Here is a 27,656-nt window from a genome sequence, read left to right on the forward strand (position 1 = left end):
AGAATGAAGCTAAAGGGATACGAAAATAAACCTGTAATACTACAAAAACAAAAATACTACGAATACAAAGTATATTCAGAGATTAAAGTCCCTCTGATACTGTTTAAGTGACTGAGTAACTGCAGATTTGCCACATTTAAGATGGCGGACGCTCTGACGCATCGCAGCATAGCAAGAACCCGCCCAGTGACGTGTCTACGTCTGTCTATGGTCTGGTCCACCAATGCTGCCGTCCTGGTAGCGGCGCTAAAGGCAACCAAGGTTGGTTTGCAGATAAACAACCGAAGAAGAAGAAAAAGCGGAAACGAGGAGCAGGAAAACACCCGTAGGAGCAGCAGAGCCGCGATTATTGGTTATAGATCAGCTGGGATCGATCAGCCGAGAGGTGAGACCACATGGTTCTGATCGCAGCGGTCACCGCTTAGTTTCTAGTCTTTATTTCCGGGGTTTGGAGCTCTGGTTGTTAGCCGTTAGCATTAGCCACTTCCGGTTCTCTCCCAAACTCCTCAGAAGCGAAACTAGTAGATTCACATGAAAATGGTCTTTAATGTGGTATCGTTCAGTCTGCCAGCGGAATTAATGTTCGGTTCCGGGTTCGGTTCCTAACCCGCTAGAACCGGGATGTGAGGAGGATGATTAAAGGTTCAGAAGTGGATCAGCAGAGCGTTTCCTGTTGCTCTGGGTTCAGCAGATGAGCCAGCCGACACAACCCAGAGGATCAGGGGTTCCAGATCTCCTGGCTGCGTTAGGCCTGGTTCTACTAAAGCAGCAGCATGTTAACATCAGTTATGAGGGTGGTTCTCTGTGAGCAGCTGGGAGGTCCAGACCAGACTACCAGGCCTGGAGCTTCATGCTGCCTTCTCTGGTCAGAAACTACTGGGTTCAGTCAGTCAGTTTCTTTATGAGTGTTTTAGTATTTATTTATTTATTTATTTATTTATTTATTTAGTATAAGCCTAACTGATCTAAGCCTGGCTGGAGCTTCCTGCTGCCTTCTCTGGTCACAAACTACTGGGTTCAGTCAATCAGTTTCTTTATGTTTTAGTATTTATTTATTTATTTAGTATAAGCCTAACTGATCTAAGCCTGGCTGGAGCTTCCTGCTGCCTTCTCTGGTCACAAATTACTGGGTTCAGTCAGTTTCTTTATGAGTGTTTTAGTATTTATTTATTTATTTATTTATTTATTTAGTATAAGCCTAACTGATCTAAGCCTGGCTGGAGCATTTTGCTGCCTTCTCTGGTCACAAACTACTGGGTTCAGTCAATCAGTTTCTTTATGAGTGTTTTAGTATTTATTTTAGTATAAGCCTAACTGATCTAAGCCTGGCTGGAGCTTCCTGCTGCCTTCTCTGGTCAGAAACTCCTGGGTTCAGTCAGTCAGTTTCTTTATGAGTGTTTTAGTATTTATTTATTTATTTATTTATTTATTTAGTATAAGCCTAACTGATCTAAGCCTGGCTGGAGCTTCCTGCTGCCTTCTCTGGTCAGAAACTACTGGGTTCAGTCAGTTTTAGTGTTTTTCTCATTTAGTATTTTCAGGCCTAGGCCTAACTGATCTAAGCCTGGCTGCTTAGACAGACTGCTGTTGACAGAAATGCCTTCATAGACTTTCTCATGTGGAGAGGATTACAGGGATGGCTGATGAAGCAGCAAAGGTAATCAGTCTGTGTGACTCCAGGGGGCGCTGTTTCACTGACTCCTCCTGAACAAAGATTTCCCTCACATCCACAGAACCGGCAATCTGAAAGAAGAAAACTCTACAAAGCATAAAGTTCAGTGACTGGACGGCTGTTAAGGGAGATATTATTCAATGTAGTTTATCACCGATAGGTAAATTTGTTATATCAGGCACACTAAATTCTTTCAGTTAGTTTTAGATTCTTTGCCTAATGTTTTTAGACGCTAAAGTGATTCTCCTAGTGCAACTATTAATGTATTAATCTGAAATGAGGACATTGTTTTATTTATAGACATCTGGTGTAACTTTTAATGCTCTGTACAAACACATCCAAACACAGACGTAACCTGACCTGCTGCAGCCATGCTGCTCAGTCACCTAGCCGACCCTGGGCCCCTCCAGGAGGCCCACAGCAAACACCGTGGGGCCTCCAGGGCCTCCTGCACAGCCTCCAGGGCCTCCTGCACAGCCTCCAGGGCCGTTCTCCTCCTCCTCTGTCCGGACACTAATGGCTGCATCAGCGTCTGAACGCCTGTCACTGGTCTGGTCGACTGAAACCTCAACCTTGGAAACCGCAGCCTCATCAGAATATAATAATAGTAAAATAATAATTCATTTTATTTCAGGACGGTCGCTTTACAAAGGGAGAAATAATACACAGTCAGTTAAGGCAGAAAAACAGGTGATAAAACTAGTCAGTGAAAATAAAATGAAACAGGAAATGGGTGTTAGAAATCTGAAGAGGTGCGTCTGAAGCTGTAAAAACAGATGGAGAGCTGCAAAGATCAGGAGGACGTGAGGTCCAGAGCGCTGAAGGCCGAGGAGACGGAGGAGGAGGAGGAGGAGGAGGAGGAGGAGGAAGAAATTAGACTACTGTGGGGGTGATGTGATAGTCATGAGCTGAGGCGTGAAGAAACGTCCTGGAAGGACCTGAACTCTTAACCTGACGGTGGGAAGATGTTATCAGTGTGAGCTGCTGGGATTTCATACTTTATCAGGACAACTCTACTGTAACTGATCTCTGCTGACCCCCGTGTTCTGGTGGTTCTGTCCTGGTTCTCCATGTTCTGGTGGTTCTGTCCTGGTTCTCCATGTTCTGGTGGTTCTGTCCTGGTTCTCCATGTTCTGGTGGTGCTGTCCTGGTTCTGCCAGCTAACCCAGTGTGTGTTGCAGATGTACTACTACCGCTACGAGAATGGAGAGGTCAGCTGCTGCTACAAGTACCTGATGTTCAGCTACAACATCATCTTCTGGGTGAGTCACCGAATATAATAATAATAATAATAATAATAATAATAATAAGCTGCCCAGGTGCTGCTGTCTGGACTCTTTCTGCTAACAGAACCGACCCCAGAGCCGGATGTTCTCTGGCAATCGGCGTACGGCTCTGCTTCCTGTGGGGTTAGAACCCAGGAAGTGATGTCAGAGGCACCATGAGGGTTACAGGCTACAGGAAGTGTGGCAGGATGTTGAGCAACCAACCAGAACACTTCCCCATCATGCTGCCTTACATGTAACAGTCCTCCTTTCTGGACCGACCCGCATCCAGCAGAACATCACCTGCTTCTCATGAGCTCAACAGGAGGCAGAGGCTCCTTCAGGCGGTACCGTACTGGACCTTGTTGTTCATTGTGGGTTAGATGCAGGCGGTACCGTACTGGACCTTGTTGTAGCTCCTTTAGGCTTAGATGCAGGCGGTACCGTACTGGACCTTGTTGTTCATTGTGGGTTAGATGCAGGCGGTACCGTACTGGACCTTGTTGTAGCTCCTTTAGGGTTAGATGCAGGCGGTACCGTACTGGACCTTGTTGTAGCTCATTAAGGGTTAGATGCAGGCGGTACCGTACTGGACCTTGTTGTAGCTCATTAAGGGTTAGATGCAGGCGGTACCGTACTGGACCTTGTTGTAGCTCCTTTAGGCTTAGATGCAGGCGGTACCGTACTGGACCTTGTTGTAGCTCATTAAGGGTTAGATGCAGGTGGTACCGTACTGGACCTTGTTGTAGCTCCTTTAGGGTTAGATGCAGGCGGTACCGTACTGGACCTTGTTGTAGCTCCTTTAGGGTTAGATGCAGGCGGTACCGTACTGGACCTTGTTGTAGCTCATTAAGGGTTAGATGCAGGCGGTACCGTACTGGACCTTGTTGTTCATTGTGGGTTAGATGCAGGCGGTACCGTACTGGACCTTGTTGTAGCTCCTTTAGGGTTAGATGCAGGCGGTACCGTACTGGACCTTGTTGTAGCTCATTAAGGGTTAGATGCAGGCGGTACCGTACTGGACCTTGTTGTAGCTCATTAAGGGTTAGATGCAGGCGGTACCGTACTGGACCTTGTTGTAGCTCCTTTAGGCTTAGATGCAGGCGGTACCGTACTGGACCTTGTTGTAGCTCATTAAGGGTTAGATGCAGGCAGTACCGTACTGGACCTTGTTGTAGCTCCTTTAGGGTTAGATGCAGGCGGTACCGTACTGGACCTTGTTGTAGCTCATTAAGGGTTAGATGCAGGCGGTACCGTACTGGACCTTGTTGTTCATTGTGGGTTAGATGCAGGCGGTACCGTACTGGACCTTGTTGTAGCTCATTAAGGGTTAGATGCAGGTGGTACCGTACTGGACCTTGTTGTAGCTCCTTTAGGGTTAGGGTCTTTTATTTATGTTTTAACTGCATTCAGCCTCATCTCTGAATTCTCTGTAACCTGGGTTCTTTTGGGTCGTACCAGCTGGCCTGGACCAGAACCTGTGAGGGTTACTAGGTTCATCTCTTCTGGAACACCTTGGAGCTGCGATCTTCCACCTCTGCTTTCGTACACCAATGAATGCTAGGGCCACACGTTTAAGGTGGTTCTGTCATGGCTGACCCGGAGCACGGTGGTCTTGTGGTGACCTCCTGGACCAGAACCACAACAAACGGGCCTCCTGGACCGCTGCAGCTCCTCCATTCACTGTGGCTAAAGATGCTAAAGGTCCTGATGGTCCCTCAGTCGGCCTCCTGTCAGGACCGAGCATCAAGGAGCTGCTCAGGAGCTACCAGAACCTGCTGTGGTTTCTGTTTGGTGGTTTTTACTGCACAATAACGGGCCTACTGGACCAGAACCACAACAAACGGGCCTACTGGACCAGAACCACAACAACGGGCCTACTGGACCAGAACCACAACAAACGGGCCTACAGGACCAGAGGTGGGTCCAGAGATCAGCTTCCACCAGCGCCACAGTAGAGGCAGGGACCTGGTGGTGGATGGGAGGAAGGAGAACCGGGCCGGGTTCTAACCTTCCTGGAGCTGGGTTCCCCACCTCTGATGGGGAGAGGCTTTTGGACCCTGGGCCCGTCTTCTTTCCCTTTCTAGAACAAACCTGTTAAACCCCAGGTGAAGGTCAGCCCGTGAGCCTCGCCACATTTCCACAGAACATCTCACTGGCCTCTTCATAAAGTCACTGCTGCAGGTTCTAGAACCTCCACCCTTCTTCCCATCAGTGTGCTTCTCTGGTTCTGATTCTGGTTCCTTTACAGCTAGCAGGAGCTGCCTTCATCGGCATCGGGTTCTGGGCCTGGAGCGAGAAGGTGAGCGGGCCGGACCCATAGAACCGAATCTGTTTCTAATGAACGGACCTAACGTTAATCTGTCCTGCCTGCAGGGGGTTCTGTTGGACCTGACCCAGGTGACCAAGCTGCACGGTTTTGACCCGGTCTGGCTGGTTCTGGTGGTCGGTGGCGTCACCTTCACTCTGGGCTTCGCTGGCTGTGTTGGAGCGCTGAGGGAGAACATCTGTCTGCTGAAGTTTGTATGTTTCATCTGGTTCTGACTGTCTGGGAGCCGGGCAGGGAAACGGACCGGTTCTGCCACATTGATTGACGGTTCTGGTTCTGGGGGGATTTGCTCACACAAAAAAAGTCAAAAACAAAAGAAAAACGATTTTCACACTAGAGGTTAATCAAGCAAGTTTATTATTATTCCTTTATTTAACCAGGAAAAGTCCCATTGAGATTAACAATCTGTCCTTAACAGTCCTGGCCAAGATGGCGGCAAAAGATTACATCACAGTTTACATTACAGTTTATATTACAGTTTATATTACAGTTTATATTACAGTTTACAATAACATCTAAATTAGAATTTCATAAAACAGTTACAAACCATAGATCTCATTTCCAAACCTTTGAGCAATCGTTTAAAATGTCCGACCCGGCGGTTCTGCGGGGCGGTTCTGCAGGGCGGTTCTGCGGGGCGACCCGGCAGTTCTGCGGGGTGGTTCTGCAGGGCGACCCGGCAGTTCTGCGGGGCGGTTCTGCGGGGTGGTTCTGCGGGGCGGTTCTGCGGGGCGACCCGGCAGTTCTGCGGGGCGGTTCTGCGGGGTGGTTCTGCGGGGCGACCCGGCAGTTCTGCGGGGCGACCCGGCGGTTCTGCGGGGCGGTTCTGCGGGGCGGTTCTGCAGGGCGACCCGGCAGTTCTGCGGGGTGGTTCTGCGGGGCGACCCGGCGGTTCTGCAGGGCGACCCGGCGGTTCTGCGGGGCGGTTCTGCGGGGCGACCCGGCGGTTCTGCGGGGCGGTTCTGCGGGGCGACCCGGCAGTTCTGGGGGGCGGTTCTGCGGGGCGACCCTGCGGTTCTGCGGGGCGGTTCTGCAGGGCGACCCGGCGGTTCTGCGGGGTGGTTCTGCGGGGCGGTTCTGCGGGGCGGTTCTGCAGGGCGACCTGGCGGTTCTGCAGGGCGGTTCTGCAGGGCGGTTCTGCGGGGCGACCCGGCGGTTCTGCGGGGTGGTTCTGCGGGGCGGTTCTGCGGGGCGGTTCTGCGGGGCGGTTCTGCGGGGCGACCCTGCGGTTCTGCGGGGCGACCCGGCTGCCGGGGTCAGGATGAGGATCAATCTCATCTCTCCAGAACCTCTGAACTGCTCCCTGTGTGAGATTCTCACCGTCCAGGTGTTAACGTTGCCTTTAAACGGGTCGATCCGATGGTTCTGTTGCAGACCGGACCTCCCACCGACCCGGTATTCTCTGTAGTTCTGTACATTCTGAGGTTTTCTCACCAGAACCGGATCCCGTTACCTTTAATGTGATTGTATCTACACCCTGCGCTGTCAGAGTTGGTTCTGATCCAAAGTGTCTGCTGTGATTGGCCCAGTTCTCAGGCGTCATCGGCTTCATCTTCTTCTTGGAGCTGACCGTGGCGGTTCTGGCCGTGGTGTTCCAGAGTCAGGTCCGAGACTGGATCAACGACTTCTTCCTGCAGAACATCAAAGGGTACCGGGACGACATCGACCTGCAGAACCTGATCGACTCCGTGCAGAAGATGGTAGAAAGTCGCCTTGCTGTCCTGTTGCTGCGTGAAAACCTGGTTCTGACCGGGTTCTGCTCTCCCTGAACAGAACCACTGCTGCGGGGCGAAGGAACCAGACGACTGGAACCTGAACGTCTACTTCAGCTGTAACGAAACCAACAAGAGCAGAGAGAAGTGCGGCGTTCCCTTCTCCTGCTGCCTCATGGACCCGGCCGTAAGTTCTGTCCTGCCCGGCGCTGATCCGCCGTCACCAGAACTTCTCTCATTCTGGGTTTGCTCTTTCAGGACACGGTTCTGAACACTCAGTGTGGCTACGATGTGAGGTCCAAACCCAAGGTGAGCTCGGTTCCTGCTGAGAGCACCTCCAGTGTGTTCCAGCTGGACCGTGGAGGTTCTGAAGGTTCTGTTCCAGCTGGACCCTGGAGGTTCTGAAGGTTCTGTGTTCCAGCTGGACCCTGGAGGTTCTGTGTGTCCCAGCTGGACCATGGAGGTTCTGAAGGTTCTGTGTGTTCCAGCTGGACCGTAGAGGTTCTGAAGGTTCTGTGTTCCAGCTGGACCGTGGAGGTTCTGAAGGTTCTGTGTGTCCCAGCTGGACCATGGAGGTTCTGAAGGTTCTGTGTTCCAGCTGGACCGTGAAGGTTCTGTGTTCCAGCTGGACCGTGGAGGTTCTGAACGGTTCTGTGTGTTCCAGCTGGACTGTGGAGGTTCTGAACGGTTCTGTGTGTCCCAGCTGGACCGTGGAGGTTCTGAAGGTTCTGTGTTCCAGCTGGACCGTGGAGGTTCTGAACGGCTCTGTGTTCCAGCTGGACCGTGGAGTTTCTGAAGGTTCTGTGTTCCAGCTGGACCGTGGAGGTTCTGAACGGTTCTGTGTGTTCCAGCTGGACCGTGGAGGTTCTGAAGGCTCTGTGTTCCAGCTGGACCGTGAAGGTTCTGTGTTCCAGCTGGACCGTGGAGGTTCTGAAGGTTCTGTGTGTCCCAGCTGGACCCTGAAGGTTCTGTGTGTCCCAGCTGGACCCTGAAGGTTCTGTGTGTCCCAGCTGGACCGTGGAGGTTCTGAACGGTTCTGTGTTCCAGCTGGACCGTGAAGGTTCTGAAGGTTCTGTGTTCCAGCTGGACCGTGGTGGTTCTGAAGGTTCTGTGTGTTCCAGCTGGACCGTGGAGGTTCTGAACGGTTCTGTGTTCCAGCTGGACCGTGGAGGTTCTGAACGGTTCTGTGTTCCAGCTGGACCATGGAGGTTCTGAACGGTTCTGTGTTCCAGCTGGACTGTGGAGGTTCTGAACGGCTCTGTGTTCCAGCTGGACCGTGGGGGTTCTGAAGGTTCTGTGTGTTCCAGCTGGACCGTGGAGGTTCTGAAGGTTCTGTGTTCCAGCTGGACCGTGGAGGTTCTGAACGGCTGTGTTCCAGCTGGACCGTGGGGGTTCTGAAGGTTCTGTTCCAGCTGGACCGTGGAGGTTCTGAAGGTTCTGTGTTCCAGCTGGACCGTGGAGGTTCTGTGTTCCAGCTGGACCGTGGAGGTTCTGAAGGTTCTGTGTTCCAGCTGGACCCTGGAGGTTCTGAAGGTTCTGTGTGTTCCAGCTGGACCGTGGAGGTTCTGAGGGTTCTGTGTTCCAGCTGGACCCTGGAGGTTCTGAAGGTTCTGTGTGTCCCAGCTGGACTGTGGAGGTTCTGAACGGTTCTGTGTGTCCCAGCTGGACCATGGAGGTTCTGAACGGTTCTGTGTGTTCCAGCTGGACCCTGGAGGTTCTGAAGGTTCTGTGTGTCCCAGCTGGACTGTGGAGGTTCTGAACGGTTCTGTGTGTCCCAGCTGGACCATGGAGGTTCTGAACGGTTCTGTGTGTTCCAGCTGGACCCTGGAGGTTCTGAAGGTTCTGTGTGTCCCAGCTGGACTGTGGAGGTTCTGAAGGTTCTGTGTTCCAGCTGGACCGTGGAGGTTCTGAACGGCTCTGTGTTCCAGCTGGACCGTGGAGGTTCTGAAGGTTCTGTGTTCCAGCTGGACCGTGGAGGTTCTGAAGGTTCTGTGTTCCAGCTGGACCGTGGAGGTTCTGAACGGTTCTGTGTGTTCCAGCTGGACCGTGGAGGTTCTGAAGGTTCTGTGTTCCAGCTGGACCGTGAAGGTTCTGTGTTCCAGCTGGACCGTGGAGGTTCTGAAGGTTCTGTGTGTCCCAGCTGGACCCTGAAGGTTCTGTGTGTCCCAGCTGGACCGTGGAGGTTCTGAACGGTTCTGTGTTCCAGCTGGACCGTGAAGGTTCTGAAGGTTCTGTGTTCCAGCTGGACCGTGGTGGTTCTGAAGGTTCTGTGTGTTCCAGCTGGACCGTGGAGGTTCTGAACGGTTCTGTGTTCCAGCTGGACCGTGGAGGTTCTGAACGGTTCTGTGTTCCAGCTGGACCATGGAGGTTCTGAACGGTTCTGTGTTCCAGCTGGACTGTGGAGGTTCTGAACGGCTCTGTGTTCCAGCTGGACCGTGGGGGTTCTGAAGGTTCTGTTCCAGCTGGACCGTGGAGGTTCTGAAGGTTCTGTGTGTTCCAGCTGGACCGTGGTGGTTCTGAAGGTTCTGTGTGTTCCAGCTGGACCGTGGAGGTTCTGAACGGTTCTGTGTTCCAGCTGGACCGTGGAGGTTCTGAACGGCTGTGTTCCAGCTGGACCGTGGGGGTTCTGAAGGTTCTGTTCCAGCTGGACCGTGGAGGTTCTGAAGGTTCTGTGTGTCCCAGCTGGACTGTGGAGGTTCTGAACGGTTCTGTGTGTTCCAGCTGGACCGTGGAGGTTCTGAAGGTTCTGTTCCAGCTGGACCGTGGAGGTTCTGTTCCAGCTGGACCGTGGAGGTTCTGAACGGTTCTATGTGTTCCAGCTGGACCGTGGAGGTTCTGAAGGTTCTGTTCCAGCTGGACCGTGGAGGTTCTGAAGGTTCTGTTCCAGCTGGACCGTGGAGGTTCTGAAGGTTCTGTTCCAGCTGGACCGTGGAGGTTCTGAAGGTTCTGTGTGTTTAACAGGGCGAGTGGGAACAACAGATCTTCGTGAAAGGTTGCATCACGGCGCTGGAGGACTGGTTACCCAGAAACCTGTACACCGTGGCCATCGTGTTCATCGTCATCTCTCTGCTGCAGGTAACAGAACCTCCCTGGCAGAACCGCAGAGGTTCAGGTAACAGAACAGAACCGGAGCAGCTGAGTAAAGCTAATTACTTTCCTCGTTAGACTTGTCTGCCTCTTACTGGGCTCCAGAACTTCGGGTCTACTCAGAACTTTCCATCTTCCGTTGGATCCCAGATGAAAGCTGCATTTTGAGTCCAGTTTGGATCAGAACCGTTAGATTTACAAAGTTTTCACAGGTGCTATTTACCTGTTAATCTGGACTGAGCTAAAGCGACCGTATCTGGTTCTGATCCAGCCGTTTACCTGATTTCACATGACCTTCCCTGAGTTTACCCGAACTTACCTGAGTTTACCTGACCATACCTGTGTTTACCTGACCTTACCTGAGCTTACCTGACCTTACCTGAGCTTACCTGACCTTACCTGAGCTTACCTGACCTTACCTGAGTTTACCTGAGCTTACCTGAGTTTACCTGAGTTTACCTGAGCTTACCTGACCATACCTGATCTTACCTGACCTTACCTGAGTTTACCTGAGTTTACCTGAGCTTACCTGATCTTACCTGACCTTACCTGAGTTTACCTGAGCTTACCTGAGCTTACCTGACCATACCTGAGCTTACCTGACCATACCTGACCATACCTGAGCTTACCTGACCATACCTGAGCTTACATGAGTTTACCTGACCATACCTGAGCTTACCTGACCATACCTGAGCTTACCTGACCATACCTGAGTTTACCTGAGCTTACCTGACCATACCTGAGCTTACATGAGTTTACCTGAGCTTACCTGACCATACCTGAGCTTACCTGAGTTTACCTGACCATACCTGAGCTTACCTGACCATACATGAGCTTACCTGAGCTTACATGAGTTTACCTGAGCTTACATGAGTTTACCTGAGCTTGCATGAGTTTACCTGAGCTTACATGAGTTTACCTGAGTTTACCCAGAGCTTACCTGAGTTTACCTGACCATACCTGACCATACCTGAGTTTACCTGAGCATACCTGAGCTTACATGAGTTTACCTGAGCTTACATGACCTTACCTGACCTTACCTGACCTTACCTGAGTTTACCTGACCATACCTGAGCTTACCTGACCTTACCTGACCTTACCTGAGTTTACCTGAGCTTACATGAGTTTACCTGAGCTTACCTGACCATACCTGAGTTTACCTGAGCTTACCTGACCATACCTGAGCTGACCTGACCATACCTGACCATACCTGAGTTTACCTGAGCTTACCTGAGTTTACCTGAGCTTACCTGAGTTTACCTGAGCTTACCTGAGTTTACCTGACCATACCTGAGTTTACCTGACCATACCTGAGTTTACCTGACCATACCTGAGTTTACCTGGGCTTACCTGACCATACCTGACCATACCTGAGCTTACCTGACCATACCTGAGTTTACCTGAGCTTACCTGACCATACCTGAGCTTACATGAGTTTACCTGAGCTTACCTGACCTTACCTGACCATACATGAGCTTACCTGAGCTTACATGAGTTTACCTGAGCTTACATGAGTTTACCCGAGCTTGCATGAGTTTACCTGAGCTTACATGAGTTTACCTGAGTTTACCCAGAGCTTACCTGAGTTTACCTGACCATACCTGAGTTTACCTGACCATACCTGAGTTTACCTGAGCATACCTGAGCTTACATGAGTTTACCTGAGCTTACATGACCTTACCTGACCTTACCTGACCATACCTGAGTTTACCTGAGCTTACCTGACCATACCTGAGCTGACCTGACCATACCTGACCATACCTGAGTTTACCTGAGCTTACCTGAGTTTACCTGAGCTTACCTGAGTTTACCTGACCATACCTGAGTTTACCTGACCATACCTGAGTTTACCTGACCATACCTGAGTTTACCTGGGCTTACCTGACCATACCTGAGCTTACATGAGTTTACCTGACCATACCTGAGCTTACCTGACCATACCTGACCATACCTGACCTTACCTGAGCATACCTGAGTTTACCTGAGCTTACATGAGTTTACCTGACCTTACCTGAGCTTACCTGACCATACCTGAGTTTACCTGAGTTTACCTGAGCTTACCTGAGTTTACCTGAGCTTACCTGAGTTTACCTGACCATACCTGAGCTTACCTGAGTTTACCTGACCTTACCTGAGTTTACCTGACCTTACCTGAGCTTACCTGAGTTTACCTGACCTTACCTGACCATACCTGACCATACCTGAGTTTACCTGACCATACCTGAGCTTACCTGAGCTTACCTGCATTTACCTGAGTTTACTGAGCTTACATGAGTTTACCTGAGCGTACATGAGCTTACCTGAGTTTACCTGATCTTACCTGAGTTTACTGAGCTTACATGAGTTTACCTGAGCTTACATGATCTTACCTGAGTTTACCTGACCATACCTGACCTTACCTGAGTTTACCTGAGCTTACATGAGTTTACCTGAGTTTACCTGAGCGTACATGAGCTTACCTGAGTTTACCTGATCTTACCTGAGTTTACTGAGCTTACATGAGTTTACCTGAGCTTACATGATCTTACCTGAGTTTACCTGACCATACCTGACCTTACCTGAGTTTACCTGAGCTTACATGAGTTTACCTGAGTTTACCTGAGCTTACCTGAGTTTACTGAGCTTACATGAGTTTACCTGAGCTTACATGAGTTTACCTGAGCTTACATGAGTTTACCTGAGTTTACCTGAGCTTACATGAGTTTACTGAACCGGAGCAGCTGAGTAAAGCTAATTACTTTCCTCGTTAGACTTGTCTGCCTCTTACTGGGCTCCAGAACTTCGGGTCTACTCAGAACTTTCCATCTTCCGTTGGATCCCAGATGAAAGCTGCATTTTGAGTCCAGTTTGGATCAGAACCGTTAGATTTACAAAGTTTTCACAGGTGCTATTTACCTGTTAATCTGGACTGAGCTAAAGCGACCGTATCTGGTTCTGATCCAGCCGTTTACCTGATTTCACATGACCTTCCCTGAGTTTACCCGAACTTACCTGAGTTTACCTGACCATACCTGTGTTTACCTGTCCATACCTGAGCTTACCTGACCTTACCTGACCTTACCTGAGTTTACCTGAGCTTACATGAGCTTACCTGAGCTTACCTGAGTTTACCTGAGCTTACCTGACCTTACCTGAGTTTACCTGAGCTTACCTGAGCTTACCTGATCTTACCTGACCTTACCTGAGTTTACCTGAGCTTACCTGAGCTTACCTGACCATACCTGAGCTTACCTGACCATACCTGACCATACCTGAGCTTACCTGACCATACCTGAGCTTACCTGACCATACCTGAGCTTACATGAGTTTACCTGACCATACCTGAGCTTACCTGACCATACCTGAGTTTACCTGAGCTTACCTGACCATACCTGAGCTTACATGAGTTTACCTGAGCTTACCTGACCTTACCTGACCATACCTGAGCTTACCTGAGTTTACCTGACCATACCTGAGCTTACCTGACCATACATGAGCTTACCTGAGCTTACATGAGTTTACCTGAGCTTACATGAGTTTACCTGAGCTTGCATGAGTTTACCTGAGCTTACATGAGTTTACCTGAGTTTACCCAGAGCTTACCTGAGTTTACCTGACCATACCTGACCATACCTGAGTTTACCTGAGCATACCTGAGCTTACATGAGTTTACCTGAGCTTACATGACCTTACCTGACCTTACCTGAGTTTACCTGACCATACCTGAGCTTACCTGAGCTTACCTGACCTTACCTGAGTTTACCTGAGCTTACATGAGTTTACCTGAGCTTACCTGACCATACCTGAGTTTACCTGAGCTTACCTGACCATACCTGAGCTGACCTGAGCTTACCTGAGTTTACCTGAGCTTACCTGAGCTTACCTGAGCTTACCTGAGTTTACCTGAGCTTACCTGAGTTTACCTGACCATACCTGAGTTTACCTGACCATACCTGAGTTTACCTGACCATACCTGAGTTTACCTGGGCTTACCTGACCATACCTGACCATACCTGAGCTTACCTGACCATACCTGAGCTTACCTGACCATACCTGAGTTTACCTGAGCTTACCTGACCATACCTGAGCTTACATGAGTTTACCTGAGCTTACCTGACCTTACCTGACCATACCTGAGCTTACCTGAGTTTACCTGACCATACCTGAGCTTACCTGACCATACATGAGCTTACCTGAGCTTACATGAGTTTACCTGAGCTTGCATGAGTTTACCCGAGCTTGCATGAGTTTACCTGAGCTTACATGAGTTTACCTGAGTTTACCCAGAGCTTACCTGAGTTTACCTGACCATACCTGACCATACCTGAGTTTACCTGAGCATACCTGAGCTTACATGAGTTTACCTGAGCTTACATGACCTTACCTGAGTTTACCTGACCTTACCTGAGTTTACCTGACCATACCTGAGCTTACCTGAGCTTACCTGACTTTACCTGAGCTTACATGAGTTTACCTGAGCTTACCTGACCATACCTGAGTTTACCTGAGCTTACCTGACCATACCTGAGCTGACCTGACCATACCTGAGTTTACCTGAGCTTACCTGAGTTTACCTGAGCTTACCTGAGTTTACCTGAGCTTACCTGAGTTTACCTGACCATACCTGAGTTTACCTGACCATACCTGAGTTTACCTGACCATACCTGAGTTTACCTGGGCTTACCTGACCATACCTGAGCTTACATGAGTTTACCTGACCATACCTGAGCTTACCTGACCATACCTGACCTTACCTGAGCATACCTGAGCTTACATGAGCTTACCTGAGTTTACCTGACCTTACCTGAGCTTACCTGACCTTACCTGAGCTTACTTGAGTTTACCTGACCTTACCAGAGTTTACCTGAGCTTACCTGAGTTTACCTGACCTTACCTGAGTTTACCTGACCTTACCTGAGCTTACCTGACCATACCTGAGTTTACCTGACCATACCTGACCTTACCAGAGTTTACCTGACCTTACCTGTCTCTGTCTCTCTGGTGTCAGATGGTGGGGATCTACCTGGCACGAACGCTGATCTCCGACATTGAAAAGTTCAAACACTGAGGCCTCCACCTGCGGGGGCGGAGCCTAAACCAGGTGTATCTGGCCAGGTTTCTGCAGTCCCATGTGCCTTCATCATCTTCCTCTGGTGGCCTGTTTGCTATGGTTACTGAAAATGACTGAACGTTAATTATAATAACCTGTTAGTTAGTGATGGACTGCTGTGCACCTGAATGCCTTCACTCCTGCTTCACCTCAGAGGCCTTTCAGCTCAGATTGATCCTGTGGGAGCCCGTCATCATCATCATCATCATCATCATCATCATCATGTCTGACCCGCCCAACGCCTTTAGAAACATGGGCTTACTTCCTCCACCTGTGTCCGGATACAGAAACCATCTCACTGGTTCCGGTTTGGACTTTGTGGTTCTGGATCGATCCTGGATCGGGTCAGGGGCCGGTTCTGGTTCCTGCATCCTGACAGCAGGTGGAAGGTCCTGTAAATTGATCCGGGTCACATGACCTGTTTAAATGAATGTGAATAGCCTTATTGACACTGGAAGACGGTGCGAATAAAGTTTGGTTTGAATATTCGTGCTGCGACCGGAGAAACGATTGATCATTACTGATCCAGCCTCTGCTGGGACCTTTACTTTAAGGAAATGATTTTTTTACAAAGTGAATTTTTACCTTTTTTATATTCAGTGTAATTAAATGACTTTTCCTCTCACCGAGTCTCGTATTGTTTTATTGATCAAGACTCCAGTAAGTGTGATCAGTTACTGGTAGCAGATTTTAGAACAAACTGAAGTATATCTGTCATTTAAAGAATTTAAACCTTTAGACACTTTAGTTTTAACCTACAGTTTAAAACATTTAAACCTTTAGTTTTACCCGGCAGTTTAAACCTTTTAAACCTTTTAAACATTTAGTTTTAACCCACAGTTTAAACTAAACCTTTGAATAACCCGCAGTTTAAACCTTTTAAACCTTTAGTTTTAACCCGCAGTTTAAACCTTTTAAACCATTTAAACCTTTAGTTTTAACCCGCAGTTTAAACTAAACCTTTGAATAACCTGCAGTTTATGCCTTTCAAACCTTTAGTTTTAACCTGCAGTTTAAACATTTAGTTTTAATCCACAGTTTAAAACATTTTAACCTTTAGTTTTAACCTGCAGTTTAAACCTTTTAAACCATTAGATGCTTTAGTTTTAACCGGCATTTTAAAACATTTAAACCTTTAGTTTTAACCGGCATTTTAAAACATTTAAACCTTTAGTTTTAACCGGCAGTTTAAAACATTTAAACCTTTAGTTTTAACCGGCAGTTTAAAACATTTAAACCTTTAGTTTTAACCTGCAGTTTAAACCTTTTAAACCATTAGATGCTTTAGTTTTAACCGGCAGTTTAAAACATTTAAACCTTTAGTTTTAACCGGCAGTTTAAAACATTTAAACCTTTAGTTTTAACCGGCAGGTCTGCTCGGTTCTGTGGACCACATGAACAGTGACCACCGGGGGGCGCTGCAGGGCCCTGCGGGCTCTTCTTCCTCCCCGCTCGGCTCTCCTCGGCTCTCCTCGGCTCCTCCCCTCCCCGCTCGGCTCTCCTCGGCTCTCCTCGCCTCCTCCCCTCCCCGCTCGGCTCTCCTCGGCTCCTCCCCTCCCCGGTGCGGCTGGTCTCGGCTCTCCTCGGCTCTCCTCGGCTCCTCCCCTCCCCGGTGCGGCTGGTCTCGGCTCTCCTCGGCTCTTCCCCTCCTCCCCTCCCCGCTCGGCTCTCCTCGGCTCCTCCCCTCCCCGCTCGGCTCTCCTCGGCTCTCCTCGTCTCCTCCCCTCCCCGCTCGGCTCTCCTCGGCTCTCCTCGGCTCCTCCCCTCCCCGCTCGGCTCTCCTCGGCTCCTCCCCTCCCCGCTCGGCTCTCCTCGGCTCTCCTCGCCTCCTCCCCTCCCCGCTCGGCTCTCCTCGGCTCCTCCCCTCCCCGCTCGGCTCTCCTCGGCTCTCCTCGGCTCCTCCCCTCCCCGGTGCGGCTGGTCTCGGCTCTCCTCGGCTCTCCACAGCAGGCAGAGTCGGAAACGCGCAGCAGCGTCGCGGTTCCGAGGCTTCTCTTCGCTTTGCTCTCCCCCGGAGCGGCTCGCCCTCCAGCCCGCAGGCCAGCGGCGGATCCTCGGCCTCCGGGACGGCCGGACGCGGCGCTCAGCGCAGCAGGCTCCCCCCCTCTGCCCCTCCGCGGTGGAAAGCCCCGGACGGAGGCCCGCGGTGTGCGCTCCTCCTCCCGCAGGCCTTCGGCCCGGACTCCCGTGTTTCTGCTGGAAAATGGACGGATTCACCGGCAGCTTGGGTGAGTAGGAGACCCGCGCGCCTCCAGAACCGGACCGGACCTGCGCGCGCAGCGGTAGAAAGTGAAGGCCGCACGCGCCTCTGGCAGCTTTACACGTGTCACTGCTGTTTGTTTCAGGAAGAGCCTGCACCGCCCCTCTGGCCGCTGCAGAGCCACAAAACCAACACCTCTGCCCGCAGCCGCTGTGCAGAGTCCCGCTAGAACCTGATTGGACCGGGTTCCCTGCAGAGTCCCGGTAGAACCTCATTGGACCGGGTTCCCTGCAGACTCCCGGTAGAACCTCATTGGACCGGGTTCCCTGCAGAGTCCCGGTAGAACCTGCCTGGACCGGGTTCCCTGCAGAGTCCCGGTAGAACCTGCCTGGACCGGGTCCATTAGGGTTCCCTGCAGAGTCCCGGTAGAACCTGCCTGGACCGGGTCCATTAGGGTTCTCTGCAGAGTCCCGGTAGAACCTGATTGGACCGGGTCCATTAGGGTTCCCTGCAGGGTCCCGCTAGAACCTGATTGGACCGGGTTCCCTGCAGAGTCCCGGTAGAACCTCATTGGACCGGGTTCCCTGCAGACTCCCGGTAGAACCTCATTGGACCGGGTTCCCTGCAGAGTCCCGGTAGAACCTCATTGGACCGGGTTCCCTGCAGAGTCCCGGTAGAACCTGCCTGGACCGGGTTCCCTGCAGAGTCCCGGTAGAACCTGATTGGACCGGGTTCCCTGCAGAGTCCCGGTAGAACCTGATTGGATGGGGTCCATTAGGGTTCCCTGCAGAGTCCCGGTAGAACCTGATTGGACCGGGTCCATTAGGGTTCCCTGCAGAGTCCCGGTAGAACCTGATTGGATGGGGTCCATTAGGGTTCCCTGCAGAGTCCCGGTAGAACCTGATTGGACCGGGTCCATTAGGGTTCCCTGCAGAGTCCTGGTAGAACTTGCCTGGACCGGGTCCATTAGGGTTCCCTGCAGAGTCCCGGTAGAACCTGATTGGACCGGGTCCATTAGGGTTCCTTGCAGAGTCCTGGTAGAACTTGCCTGGACCGGGTCCATTAGGGTTCCCTGCAGAGTCCCGGTAGAACCTGATTGGACCGGGTCCATTAGGGTTCCTTGCAGAGTCCTGGTAGAACTTGCCTGGACCGGGTCCATTAGGGTTCCCTGCAGAGTCCCGGTAGAACCTGATTGGACCGGGTCCATTAGGGTTCCCTGCAGAGTCCCGGTAGAACCTGCCTGGACCGGGTCCATTAGGGTTCCCTGCAGAGTCCCGGTAGAACCTGATTGGACCGGGTCCATTAGGGTTCCCTGCAGAGTCCCGGTAGAACCTGATTGGACCGGGTCCATTAGGGTTCCCTGCAGAGTCCCGGTAGAACCTGATTGGACCGGGTCCATTAGGGTTCCCTGCAGAGTCCCGGGTTCCCTAACCCTGCCATCAGAACAAAGAAGCAGGAAGTGATTCCTGACCCTGACGGGAAACACGGCTTCTATTGGTGGACTGATCCGGTACCGGTAGGTTCTGATCTGGTCCTGCTGGACTGTGTGTCGTGATCCGCTCTGGTCTGACCAGTTTAGGTTTTTATTAAAGATTTAATAAGGTAAGCTCAGTTTTCTGAGACTTTCCAGTTAAAGACACCAGATCAGGTGTTTCACACCCGGACCAATCAGAAGCCAGGTCCTGCTGCAGCTCTCCACCAATCAGAAGCCAGGTTCTGCTGCAGCTCTCCACCAATCAGAAGCCAGGTCCTGCTGCAGCTCTCCACCAATCAGAAGCCAGGTGTGTGTGTTCATTGATCAGCTTAGGTTGACCGTCCACCGTTGGGCTGGGTGGGTGGTTGCCGTGTGGTGGGGGGGGGGGGGCTGGTTGCCGTGGGGAGGGTTGCCGCGGGGGGGGGCGTCTGACGGGCCTGGTATCCTGAACGGAGGCCTGGTGTCTCTGCAGACGACAGCATGTCGGCGGCGAGCGTGTCGGACGTCAACGACCGGCTTTCGGCGCTGGAGCTGCGCGTCCAGCAGCAGGAAGACGAGCTGATGGTGATGAAGGCCGCGCTCGCCGACGTGCTCCGCCGCCTGGCCGCGTCCGAGGACGCTGCGGCGAGTAGGAAGCAGCACGGAGGAAAGGGTAAGGCTCGTTGACCCGTTGTCATGCCACCTACGCAGACGTAGGCAACAGCCCTCTGCTGCCCCCTGCAGGCGGAGCCGCCATGCGCGAGGCCTACTCCACGTCCTGCATCTCCAACGGCGGCACGCCTGCACGCAAGAGAGACTCCACCTCCGTCACCAGGAAGGAGACGGTGTCGTCTGCCGCCAAGAGGTAAACGCCTGGCAAGTGGGAATCAAACCCAGGACCGTCAGGGGGGAAGCAGAAGCTTTAGAGGTGGTAAATCTGGGAGATAACCTTAGTGGAACCAGTTCAGAACCACGTAGAACCAGACCAGAGCCACGTTAGAAACAGAACGGTGTATTGCTGAGCTATTGCTGCCAGGTTGGAGGACTCAGGTTGACATTTCCTGTCTCCATGAGGATTGAGTGAAGGATCAGATGCTGCATCCATGTTCTCTTCAGCCCATAGAAAGGACACCCTGGCCCAGAACTCACCTGTTTCTCTCTAGATGAAGCCACTGGGGAGCTGCTGCTGCCATCACCCTTTAACTCACATAGAAAGGACTCCTGGGTCAGTGCTGCTCTGCCTTTCCTAACCCACAGTGGGTCGTTCACTCTGAGCCTGGTTCTGGTTCTGGTTCTGCTGGATGTTTCTTCCTGTTAAAGGGGAGTTTTCCTCTCCACTGTTGCTTCATGCATGACCTTTATGAGGGATTGCTGCGAATGTGCTGCCCAGTCTGCTGGGTTTCTTCAGGCCAATTTTGACGTGAGCAGTGTTGGATAAGCAGAACCTGACCTGGGCATTAAATCTGTGTGATGGAGATGATTTGATCTTTTTCTGTGTCTAATCTGCATCTTTTTACTGCAATCTACAAGCTGTATGCAACGAAATGTCGTTCGGTACGCACTCTGTGCATACAAAATGACAAAGTTGTCTAAGTCTGTTTTGTTTTAAGGTGTCTTCTGATATTTGTTGAGTTATCGGCGCTTTATAAAAAATTAAGTGGCTGCATCTCAATAATCCAGGTAGAAAAATACACAACCAGAACCGTATAGGTGGATAGAATAGAGCAGAATGATGGTGCTGGACCGCTGTAGATCCAGAGTAGACGGGGTGAAACCACCACATCAGAACCATCGCAGACTCTGAGCAGAATCCTGTGTTCTTGGTCTTTCATGGTCCTGGTTCTGTTCACAGCGGCACAGAGAAGAAGAAGGAGGTTAGCACTCAGCGCTCCCACATGGAGGAGATCCAGGAGCATGAAGAAGCTCCTCCCCAAAAGGAGCCGTCTCCCAATCACTCGTCCCCCGTACCGTCCCCCCAGAGATCGACCCCATCCTCTGAGGGCAGCAAAGGCCACGTTCTTCCTAAAAGGTTCCAGTTTATGATCTGTCAGCTGCATCTGACTTGGCTTCCTGCTGACGCTGCTCTGACATCACTTTATTAGCCCCGCCCCTAAGGGCTTTTTCTGCTCTTCTCACACCTGATTGGCTGAAGGCGACATCAACCAATCAGGTGTGAGAAGAGTGGGAGGAATGATCTTTAAACCTTCTGATCTGTTTGTCAATTATTCAGACTGTGTTCATGACTTAATGAGTTATTCTAACCTGCTAACTAACCCCTTCACCTACCTGCTGATCCAGTTATTCCAAGTGACCCACGGGCCCAGTTTGGTTAGTCCAAGCCACTAACTAACCTATCATCTTACTCAGTTTAAATTATGTTAATTCAACCTGCTAACTAACCCACCAACCTGCCTTCTGACCCAGTTAATTTATTCCAATCTGCTAACTAATCCCTTAACTCCCCTGCTAATTCAATTTTGTTAATCCAACCTGCTAACTATCCCAATAACATACCTCCTGACCAAGTTAAGTTAATCTAACCTGCTGAGTATCCCAATAACCTACCCGCTGACCCAGTCCAGTTAATTAAACCCACCAACCTACCCACTGACCCAGTTCAGTTAATCTAACCCACTAACCTACCCGCTGACCCAGTTCAGTTAATCTAACCCACTAAGCTACCCACTGACCCCGTTCAGTTAATTTAACCCACCAACCTACCCACTGACCCAGTTCAGTTAATATAACCCACTAACCTACCCGCTGACGCAGTTCAGTTAATCTAACCCACTAACCTACCCGCTGACCCAGTTCAGTTAATTAAACCCACCGACCTACCCGCTGACCCAGTTCAGTTAATCTAACCCACTAACCTACCCACTGACCCAGTTCAGTTAATCTAACCCACTGACCTACCCACTGACCCAGTTCAGTTAATCTAACCCACCCACCTACCCACTGACCCAGTTCAATTAATTTAACCCACCCACCTACCCACTGACCCAGTTCAGTTAATCTAACCCACTAACCTACCCACTGACCCAGTTCAGTTAATCTAACCCACTAACCTACCCACTGACCCAGTTCAGTTAATCTAACCCACTAACCTACCCACTGACCCAGTTCAGTTAATCTAACCCACTAACCTACCCACTGACCCAGTTCAGTTAATCTAACCCACCAACCTACCCACTGACCCAGTTCAGTTAATCTAACCCACCCACCTACCCACTGACCCAGTTCAGTTAATTTAACCCACCCACCTACCCACTGACCCAGTTCAGTTAATTTAACCCACCCACCTACCCACTGACCCAGTTCAGTTAATCTAACCCACTAACCTACCCACTGACCCAGTTCAGTTAATCTAACCCACTAACTACCAGTGGGATGTTGCCGTGACAACAGTTGTCATGACAACAGGCTCCGCCTTCGGTGAGGACAGCTCTGGCCTCCTCAGACCTCCTTGAAGCTCTTTGGACCTCCTGGGTCCTCCTCCCTCTAACTCTGTTGCTGTGGCTCCTCCTCCTGCTTTGATTCTTCCTCCCTGAAGCTGTTTCAGTCTCAAAGTTACTAAAAGTCCTCCTGCTGACCTCCTTATGCCGACTCCTCCTGTGGGTCCTCCTCCCTCTAACTCTGTTGCTGTGGCTCCTCCTCCTGCTTTGATTCTTCCTCCCTGAAGCTGTTTCAGTCTCAAAGTTACTAAAAGTCCTCCTGCTGACCTCCTTATGCCGACTCCTCCTGTGGGTCCTCCTCCCTCTAACTCTGTTGCTGTGGCTCCTCCTCCTGCTTTGATTCTTCCTCCCTGAAGCTGTTTCAGTCTCAAAGTTACTAAAAGTCCTCCTGCTGACCTCCTTATGCCGACTCCTCCTGTGGGTCCTCCTCCCTCTAACTCTGTTGCTGTGGCGCCTCCTCCTGCTCCTCCACCAGACCTCCTGGAGCCTGGTCTGGTTTCTGGCCTTTGTCTCATGGTAGATTTTGGTCTCTGTGAGGCAGGAAGTCTCTGGGCTGTGTCTGAGTAAAAGCCTGTGATTGCCTTTCAAAATAAAGGCCTGAGTAACGTCTGGCGTTGCAGAGAACAAACGGAGCAGAAACTGGACCAGACACAGCTCAGGGACTCCTGCTCCTCCCGCCTCCTGCTCACAGCGCTGTGTTTGTTCAGGGGGCCCAGCGTGAAGCGGTCTGCAGGCATGGAGCGATCTCAGAGCAGCACCTGGGACTCTGCAGAGAAAAACAGGAACAAGCTGGTGAAGGCGGCCTCCACCTCCAAGCTGCTGGCTAAAGCGGGCAAGAACGCCGACAGGTACCCCACACGCTGACACGAGTAGACATCCACTCTGGAGATCCCTGGTGGTTCTGGAACCTGTGGAGATCCCTGGTGGTTCTGGAACCTGTGGAGATCCCAGATGGTTCTGGAACCTGTAGAGATCAGATGGTTCTGGAACCTGTGGAGATCCCTGGTGGTTCTGGAACCTGTGGAGATCCCTGGTGGTTCTGGAACCTGTGGAGATCACAGATGGTTCTGGAACCTGTGGAGATCCCAGATGGTTCTGGAACCTGTGGAGATCCCAGATGGTTCTGGAACCTGTAGAGATCCCAGATGGTTCTGGAACCTGTAGAGATCCCAGATGGTTCTGGAACCTGTAGAGATCCCAGATGGTTCTGGAACCTGTAGAGATCCCAGATGGTTCTGGAACCTGTAGAGATCACAGGTGGTTCTGGAACCTGTAGAGATCCCTGGTGGTTCTGGAACCTGTGGAGATCACAGGTGGTTCTGGAACCTGTAGAGATCACAGGTGGTTCTGGAACCTGTGGAGATCCCTGGTGGTTCTGGAACCTGTGGAGATCCCTGGTGGTTCTGGAACCTGTGGAGATCACAGATGGTTCTGGAACCTGTGGAGATCCCAGATGGTTCTGGAACCTGTGGAGATCCCAGATGGTTCTGGAACCTGTAGAGATCCCAGATGGTTCTGGAACCTGTAGAGATCCCAGATGGTTCTGGAACCTGTAGAGATCCCAGATGGTTCTGGAACCTGTGGAGATCCCAGATGGTTCTGGAACCTGTAGAGATCCCAGATGGTTCTGGAACCTGTGGAGATCCCAGATGGTTCTGGAACCTGTGGAGATCCCAGATGGTTCTGGAACCCGTGGAGATCAGATGGTTCTGGAACCCGTAGAGATCACAGATGGTTCTGGAACCTGTAGAGATCCCAGATGGTTCTGGAACCTGTGGAGATCCCAGATGGTTCTGGAACCTGTGGAGATCCCAGATGGTTCTGGAACCTGTGGAGATCACAGATGGTTCTGGAACCTGTAGAGATCACAGATGGTTCTGGAACCTGTACAGATCAGATGGTTCTGGAACCTGTACAGATCAGATGGTTCTGGAACCTGTAGAGATCAGATGGTTCTGGAACCTGTACAGATCAGATGGTTCTGGAACCTGTAGAGATCAGATGGTTCTGGAACCTGTAGAGATCAGATGGTTCTGGAACCTGTGGAGATCCCAGATGGTTCTGGAACCTGTAGAGATCACAGGTGGTTCTGGAACCTGTAGAGATCCCTGGTGGTTCTGGAACCTGTGGAGATCACAGGTGGTTCTGGAACCTGTGGAGATCACAGGTGGTTCTGGAACCTGTGGAGATCCCTGGTGGTTCTGGAACCTGTGGAGATCCCTGGTGGTTCTGGAACCTGTGGAGATCACAGGTGGTTCTGGAACCTGTAGAGATCACAGGTGGTTCTGGAACCTGTAGAGATCACAGGTGGTTCTGGAACCTGTAGAGATCACAGGTGGTTCTGGAACCTGTGGAGATCACAGGTGGTTCTGGAACCTGTGGAGATCACAGGTGGTTCTGGAACCTGTGGAGATCCCTGGTGGTTCTGGAACCTGTGGAGATCCCTGGTGGTTCTGGAACCTGTGGAGATCCCTGGTGGTTCTGGAACCTGTGGAGATCCCTGGTGGTTCTGGAACCTGTAGAGATCCCTGGTGGTTCTGGAACCTGTAGAGATCCCTGGTGGTTCTGGAACCTGTAGAGATCACAGGTGGTTCTGGAACCTGTGGAGATCACAGGTGGTTCTGGAACCTGTGGAGATCCCTGGTGGTTCTGGAACCTGTGGAGATCCCTGGTGGTTCTGGAACCTGTGGAGATCCCTGGTGGTTCTGGAACCTGTGGAGATCCCTGGTGGTTCTGGAACCTGTGGAGATCCCTGGTGGTTCTGGAACCTGTGGAGATCACAGATGGTTCTGGAACCTGTGGAGATCACAGATGGTTCTGGAACCTGTGGAGATCACAGATGGTTCTGGAACCTGTGGAGATCACAGATGGTTCTGGAACCTGTGGAGATCCCAGATGGTTCTGGAACCTGTAGAGATCCCAGATGGTTCTGGAACCTGTAGAGATCCCAGATGGTTCTGGAACCTGTAGAGATCCCAGATGGTTCTGGAACCTGTAGAGATCCCAGATGGTTCTGGAACCTGTAGAGATCACAGGTGGTTCTGGAACCTGTAGAGATCCCTGGTGGTTCTGGAACCTGTGGAGATCACAGGTGGTTCTGGAACCTGTGGAGATCACAGGTGGTTCTGGAACCTGTGGAGATCCCTGGTGGTTCTGGAACCTGTGGAGATCACAGATGGTTCTGGAACCTGTGGAGATCCCAGATGGTTCTGGAACCTGTGGAGATCCCAGATGGTTCTGGAACCTGTGGAGATCCCAGATGGTTCTGGAACCTGTGGAGATCCCAGATGGTTCTGGAACCTGTGGAGATCCCAGATGGTTCTGGAACCCGTGGAGATCAGATGGTTCTGGAACCTGTGGAGATCAGATGGTTCTGGAACCTGTAGAGATCAGATGGTTCTGGAACCTGTAGAGATCAGATGGTTCTGGAACCTGTGGAGATCCCAGATGGTTCTGGAACCTGTAGAGATCACAGGTGGTTCTGGAACCTGTAGAGATCCCTGGTGGTTCTGGAACCTGTGGAGATCACAGGTGGTTCTGGAACCTGTGGAGATCACAGGTGGTTCTGGAACCTGTGGAGATCACAGGTGGTTCTGGAACCTGTGGAGATCACAGGTGGTTCTGGAACCTGTGGAGATCCCTGGTGGTTCTGGAACCTGTGGAGATCACAGATGGTTCTGGAACCTGTGGAGATCCCAGATGGTTCTGGAACCTGTGGAGATCCCAGATGGTTCTGGAACCTGTGGAGATCCCAGATGGTTCTGGAACCTGTGGAGATCCCAGATGGTTCTGGAACCTGTGGAGATCCCAGATGGTTCTGGAACCCGTGGAGATCAGATGGTTCTGGAACCTGTGGAGATCAGATGGTTCTGGAACCTGTAGAGATCAGATGGTTCTGGAACCTGTAGAGATCAGATGGTTCTGGAACCTGTGGAGATCCCAGATGGTTCTGGAACCTGTAGAGATCACAGGTGGTTCTGGAACCTGTAGAGATCCCTGGTGGTTCTGGAACCTGTGGAGATCACAGGTGGTTCTGGAACCTGTGGAGATCACAGGTGGTTCTGGAACCTGTGGAGATCCCTGGTGGTTCTGGAACCTGTGGAGATCCCTGGTGGTTCTGGAACCTGTGGAGATCCCTGGTGGTTCTGGAACCTGTGGAGATCCCTGGTGGTTCTGGAACCTGTGGAGATCCCTGGTGGTTCTGGAACCTGTGGAGATCCCTGGTGGTTCTGGAACCTGTAGAGATCCCTGGTGGTTCTGGAACCTGTGGAGATCACAGATGGTTCTGGAACCTGTGGAGATCCCAGATGGTTCTGGAACCTGTGGAGATCCCAGATGGTTCTGGAACCTGTACAGATCAGATGGTTCTGGAACCTGTAGAGATCAGATGGTTCTGGAACCTGTGGAGATCAGATGGTTCTGGAACCTGTGGAGATCCCAGATGGTTCTGGAACCTGTGGAGATCAGATGGTTCTGGAACCTGTGGAGATCAGATGGTTCTGGAACCTGTAGAGATCAGATGGTTCTGGAACCTGTGGAGATCCCAGATGGTTCTGGAACCTGTAGAGATCCCAGATGGTTCTGGAACCTGTGGAGATCACAGGTGGTTCTGGAACCTGTGGAGATCCCAGATGGTTCTGGAACCTGTGGAGATCAGATGGTTCTGGAACCTGTAGAGATCAGATGGTTCTGGAACCTGTGGAGATCCCAGATGGTTCTGGAACCTGTGCAGCTTCTGACCAAAGGCCAAGTTAGACCTCACCACCTCTGAAAACCTTTGATGCTGAAAACCTTTGATGTTGCATCTTAAAGGCGTCACCTTTAAGATGCTTAAATCACCTGTTCACCATGTTTATATTACCTGTTCAGGTACGTAACTCGTTAGCTAACATTTACTGAAGCTCCACAGAAGCAGCAACTTTTCTGTAGAGTCTGGTGAACCCAGCCGTGTGTGGCGTAGCGTCCGCTACGAGGAGAATCATCAATGTTTTCTTCTTTTTCAGACACAAAGATCCGGTAGTCAGCCAAGGTAAATACTCTTCGTCTCCACATCATCATCATCATCATCATCCTCCTCATGTCCTCCTCATGTCTGACGGCCAATAGGAATCAGAGGCTTGTCCAAACATTACTGTGGTTGCCTAGCTTGTGTCAGAGGCCATATTGATGTGTTGGTGTTGTGCTTGTTGTTGAGTGACCGTGTCTCTGTCTCACACCAGCCAAAATGTCGACCCGAGAGAAAAACAGCCTGGCCGGTAAGTTCAGCTAGCAGCTTTTCACACTTCCTGTTTCTGAACCAATCACGTCTCTTTCTGTGTCTGCCTCACTCATCCACCTGCTGTCTCTGTTCTGTCTGATGCCACGCCTCTTTTCTGTTACCACTGAGCAGCTAAA

The 27,656-nt window shown here is 51.2% G+C and overlaps 2 protein-coding genes and 2 long non-coding RNA genes across 58 annotated transcripts in view; 2 read left to right on the plus strand and 2 right to left on the minus strand.

Moving 5' to 3' along the window:
• The first annotated feature begins 244 nt into the window (after positions 1-244).
• Positions 245-15,779, plus strand: tspan14 (tetraspanin 14). 50 transcript variants are annotated; one of them, XM_036125958.1, is made up of 21 exons: positions 245-385; positions 2,854-2,934; positions 5,189-5,239; positions 5,314-5,460; positions 6,796-6,966; positions 7,040-7,165; positions 7,237-7,351; positions 7,413-7,450; positions 7,590-7,842; positions 7,879-7,914; positions 7,973-8,011; positions 8,084-8,122; positions 8,270-8,334; positions 8,404-8,540; positions 8,586-8,808; positions 8,856-9,039; positions 9,132-9,318; positions 9,463-9,566; positions 9,674-9,844; positions 9,913-10,053; positions 15,053-15,779. In XM_036125958.1, the coding sequence occupies exons 2-21, from the start codon at positions 2,854-2,856 to the stop codon at positions 15,094-15,096; spliced, it is 2,352 nt and encodes a 783-aa protein (XP_035981851.1). In that variant the 5' UTR covers positions 245-385; the 3' UTR covers positions 15,097-15,779. The 50 variants fall into 50 exon arrangements, with proteins under 50 accessions (XP_035981851.1, XP_035981883.1, XP_035981888.1 ...); XM_036125990.1 differs by having other exon boundaries at positions 7,973-8,159; positions 8,270-8,412; positions 8,512-8,540; ... (1 more) ...; positions 8,992-9,066; positions 9,161-9,318; XM_036125995.1 differs by lacking the exon at positions 8,856-9,039 and adding an exon at positions 9,067-9,102 and having other exon boundaries at positions 7,973-8,159; positions 8,270-8,344; positions 8,379-8,511; positions 8,549-8,624; positions 9,243-9,318.
• Positions 3,551-4,350, minus strand: LOC118557054. Of its 4 annotated transcripts, none has more exons than XR_004927553.1 (2): positions 4,295-4,350; positions 3,551-4,153 (listed from the first exon to the last, which is right to left on the minus strand). It is a non-coding gene; the product is annotated as an uncharacterized LOC118557054 (long non-coding RNA). The 4 variants fall into 4 exon arrangements; XR_004927550.1 differs by having other exon boundaries at positions 3,551-4,201; positions 4,295-4,341; XR_004927552.1 differs by having other exon boundaries at positions 4,247-4,311.
• Positions 13,279-16,224, minus strand: LOC118557053. Its single transcript, XR_004927549.1, has 5 exons — positions 16,075-16,224; positions 14,999-16,039; positions 14,669-14,908; positions 13,978-14,157; positions 13,279-13,466 (listed from the first exon to the last, which is right to left on the minus strand). It is a non-coding gene; the product is annotated as an uncharacterized LOC118557053 (long non-coding RNA).
• An 826-nt stretch (positions 16,225-17,050) lies between these two features.
• Positions 17,051-27,656, plus strand: part of LOC105922277 (echinoderm microtubule-associated protein-like 4) — a 30,640-nt gene continuing 20,034 nt past the window's right edge. Inside the window, exons 1-7 of one of the 3 annotated variants that reach the window (XM_036125950.1) lie at positions 17,051-17,382; positions 19,301-19,480; positions 19,552-19,672; positions 20,660-20,836; positions 22,970-23,110; positions 27,266-27,291; positions 27,482-27,517. In XM_036125950.1, coding sequence (XP_035981843.1) covers positions 17,358-17,382; positions 19,301-19,480; positions 19,552-19,672; positions 20,660-20,836; positions 22,970-23,110; positions 27,266-27,291; positions 27,482-27,517 — 706 coding nt within the window. In that variant the 5' untranslated portion in view covers positions 17,051-17,357. The remainder of the gene's footprint in view (positions 17,383-19,300; positions 19,481-19,551; positions 19,673-20,659; positions 20,837-22,969; positions 23,111-27,265; positions 27,292-27,481; positions 27,518-27,656) is intronic. The other 2 variants (XM_036125951.1, XM_036125952.1) reach the window with 2 other exon arrangements.

The sequence above is a fragment of the Fundulus heteroclitus genome, chromosome 22 (genome assembly GCF_011125445.2).
Source record: "Fundulus heteroclitus isolate FHET01 chromosome 22, MU-UCD_Fhet_4.1, whole genome shotgun sequence".
NCBI lineage: Eukaryota > Metazoa > Chordata > Actinopteri > Cyprinodontiformes > Fundulidae > Fundulus > Fundulus heteroclitus.

Bases quoted from the DNA above. Each gene is read 5' to 3' on its own strand.
- tspan14 (XM_036125953.1), top strand. From the start codon at position 2,854: ATGTACTACTACCGCTACGAGAATGGAGAGGTCAGCTGCTGCTACAAG. The intron at 7,352-7,412 runs GTTCTGTTCCAG...TGGACCCTGGAG, and splicing joins GGACCGTGGAGGTTCTGAAG to GTTCTGTGTGTCCCAGCTGG. The intron at 9,040-9,131 runs GTTCTGTGTTCC...TGGACCCTGAAG, and splicing joins GGACCGTGGAGGTTCTGAAG to GTTCTGTGTGTCCCAGCTGG.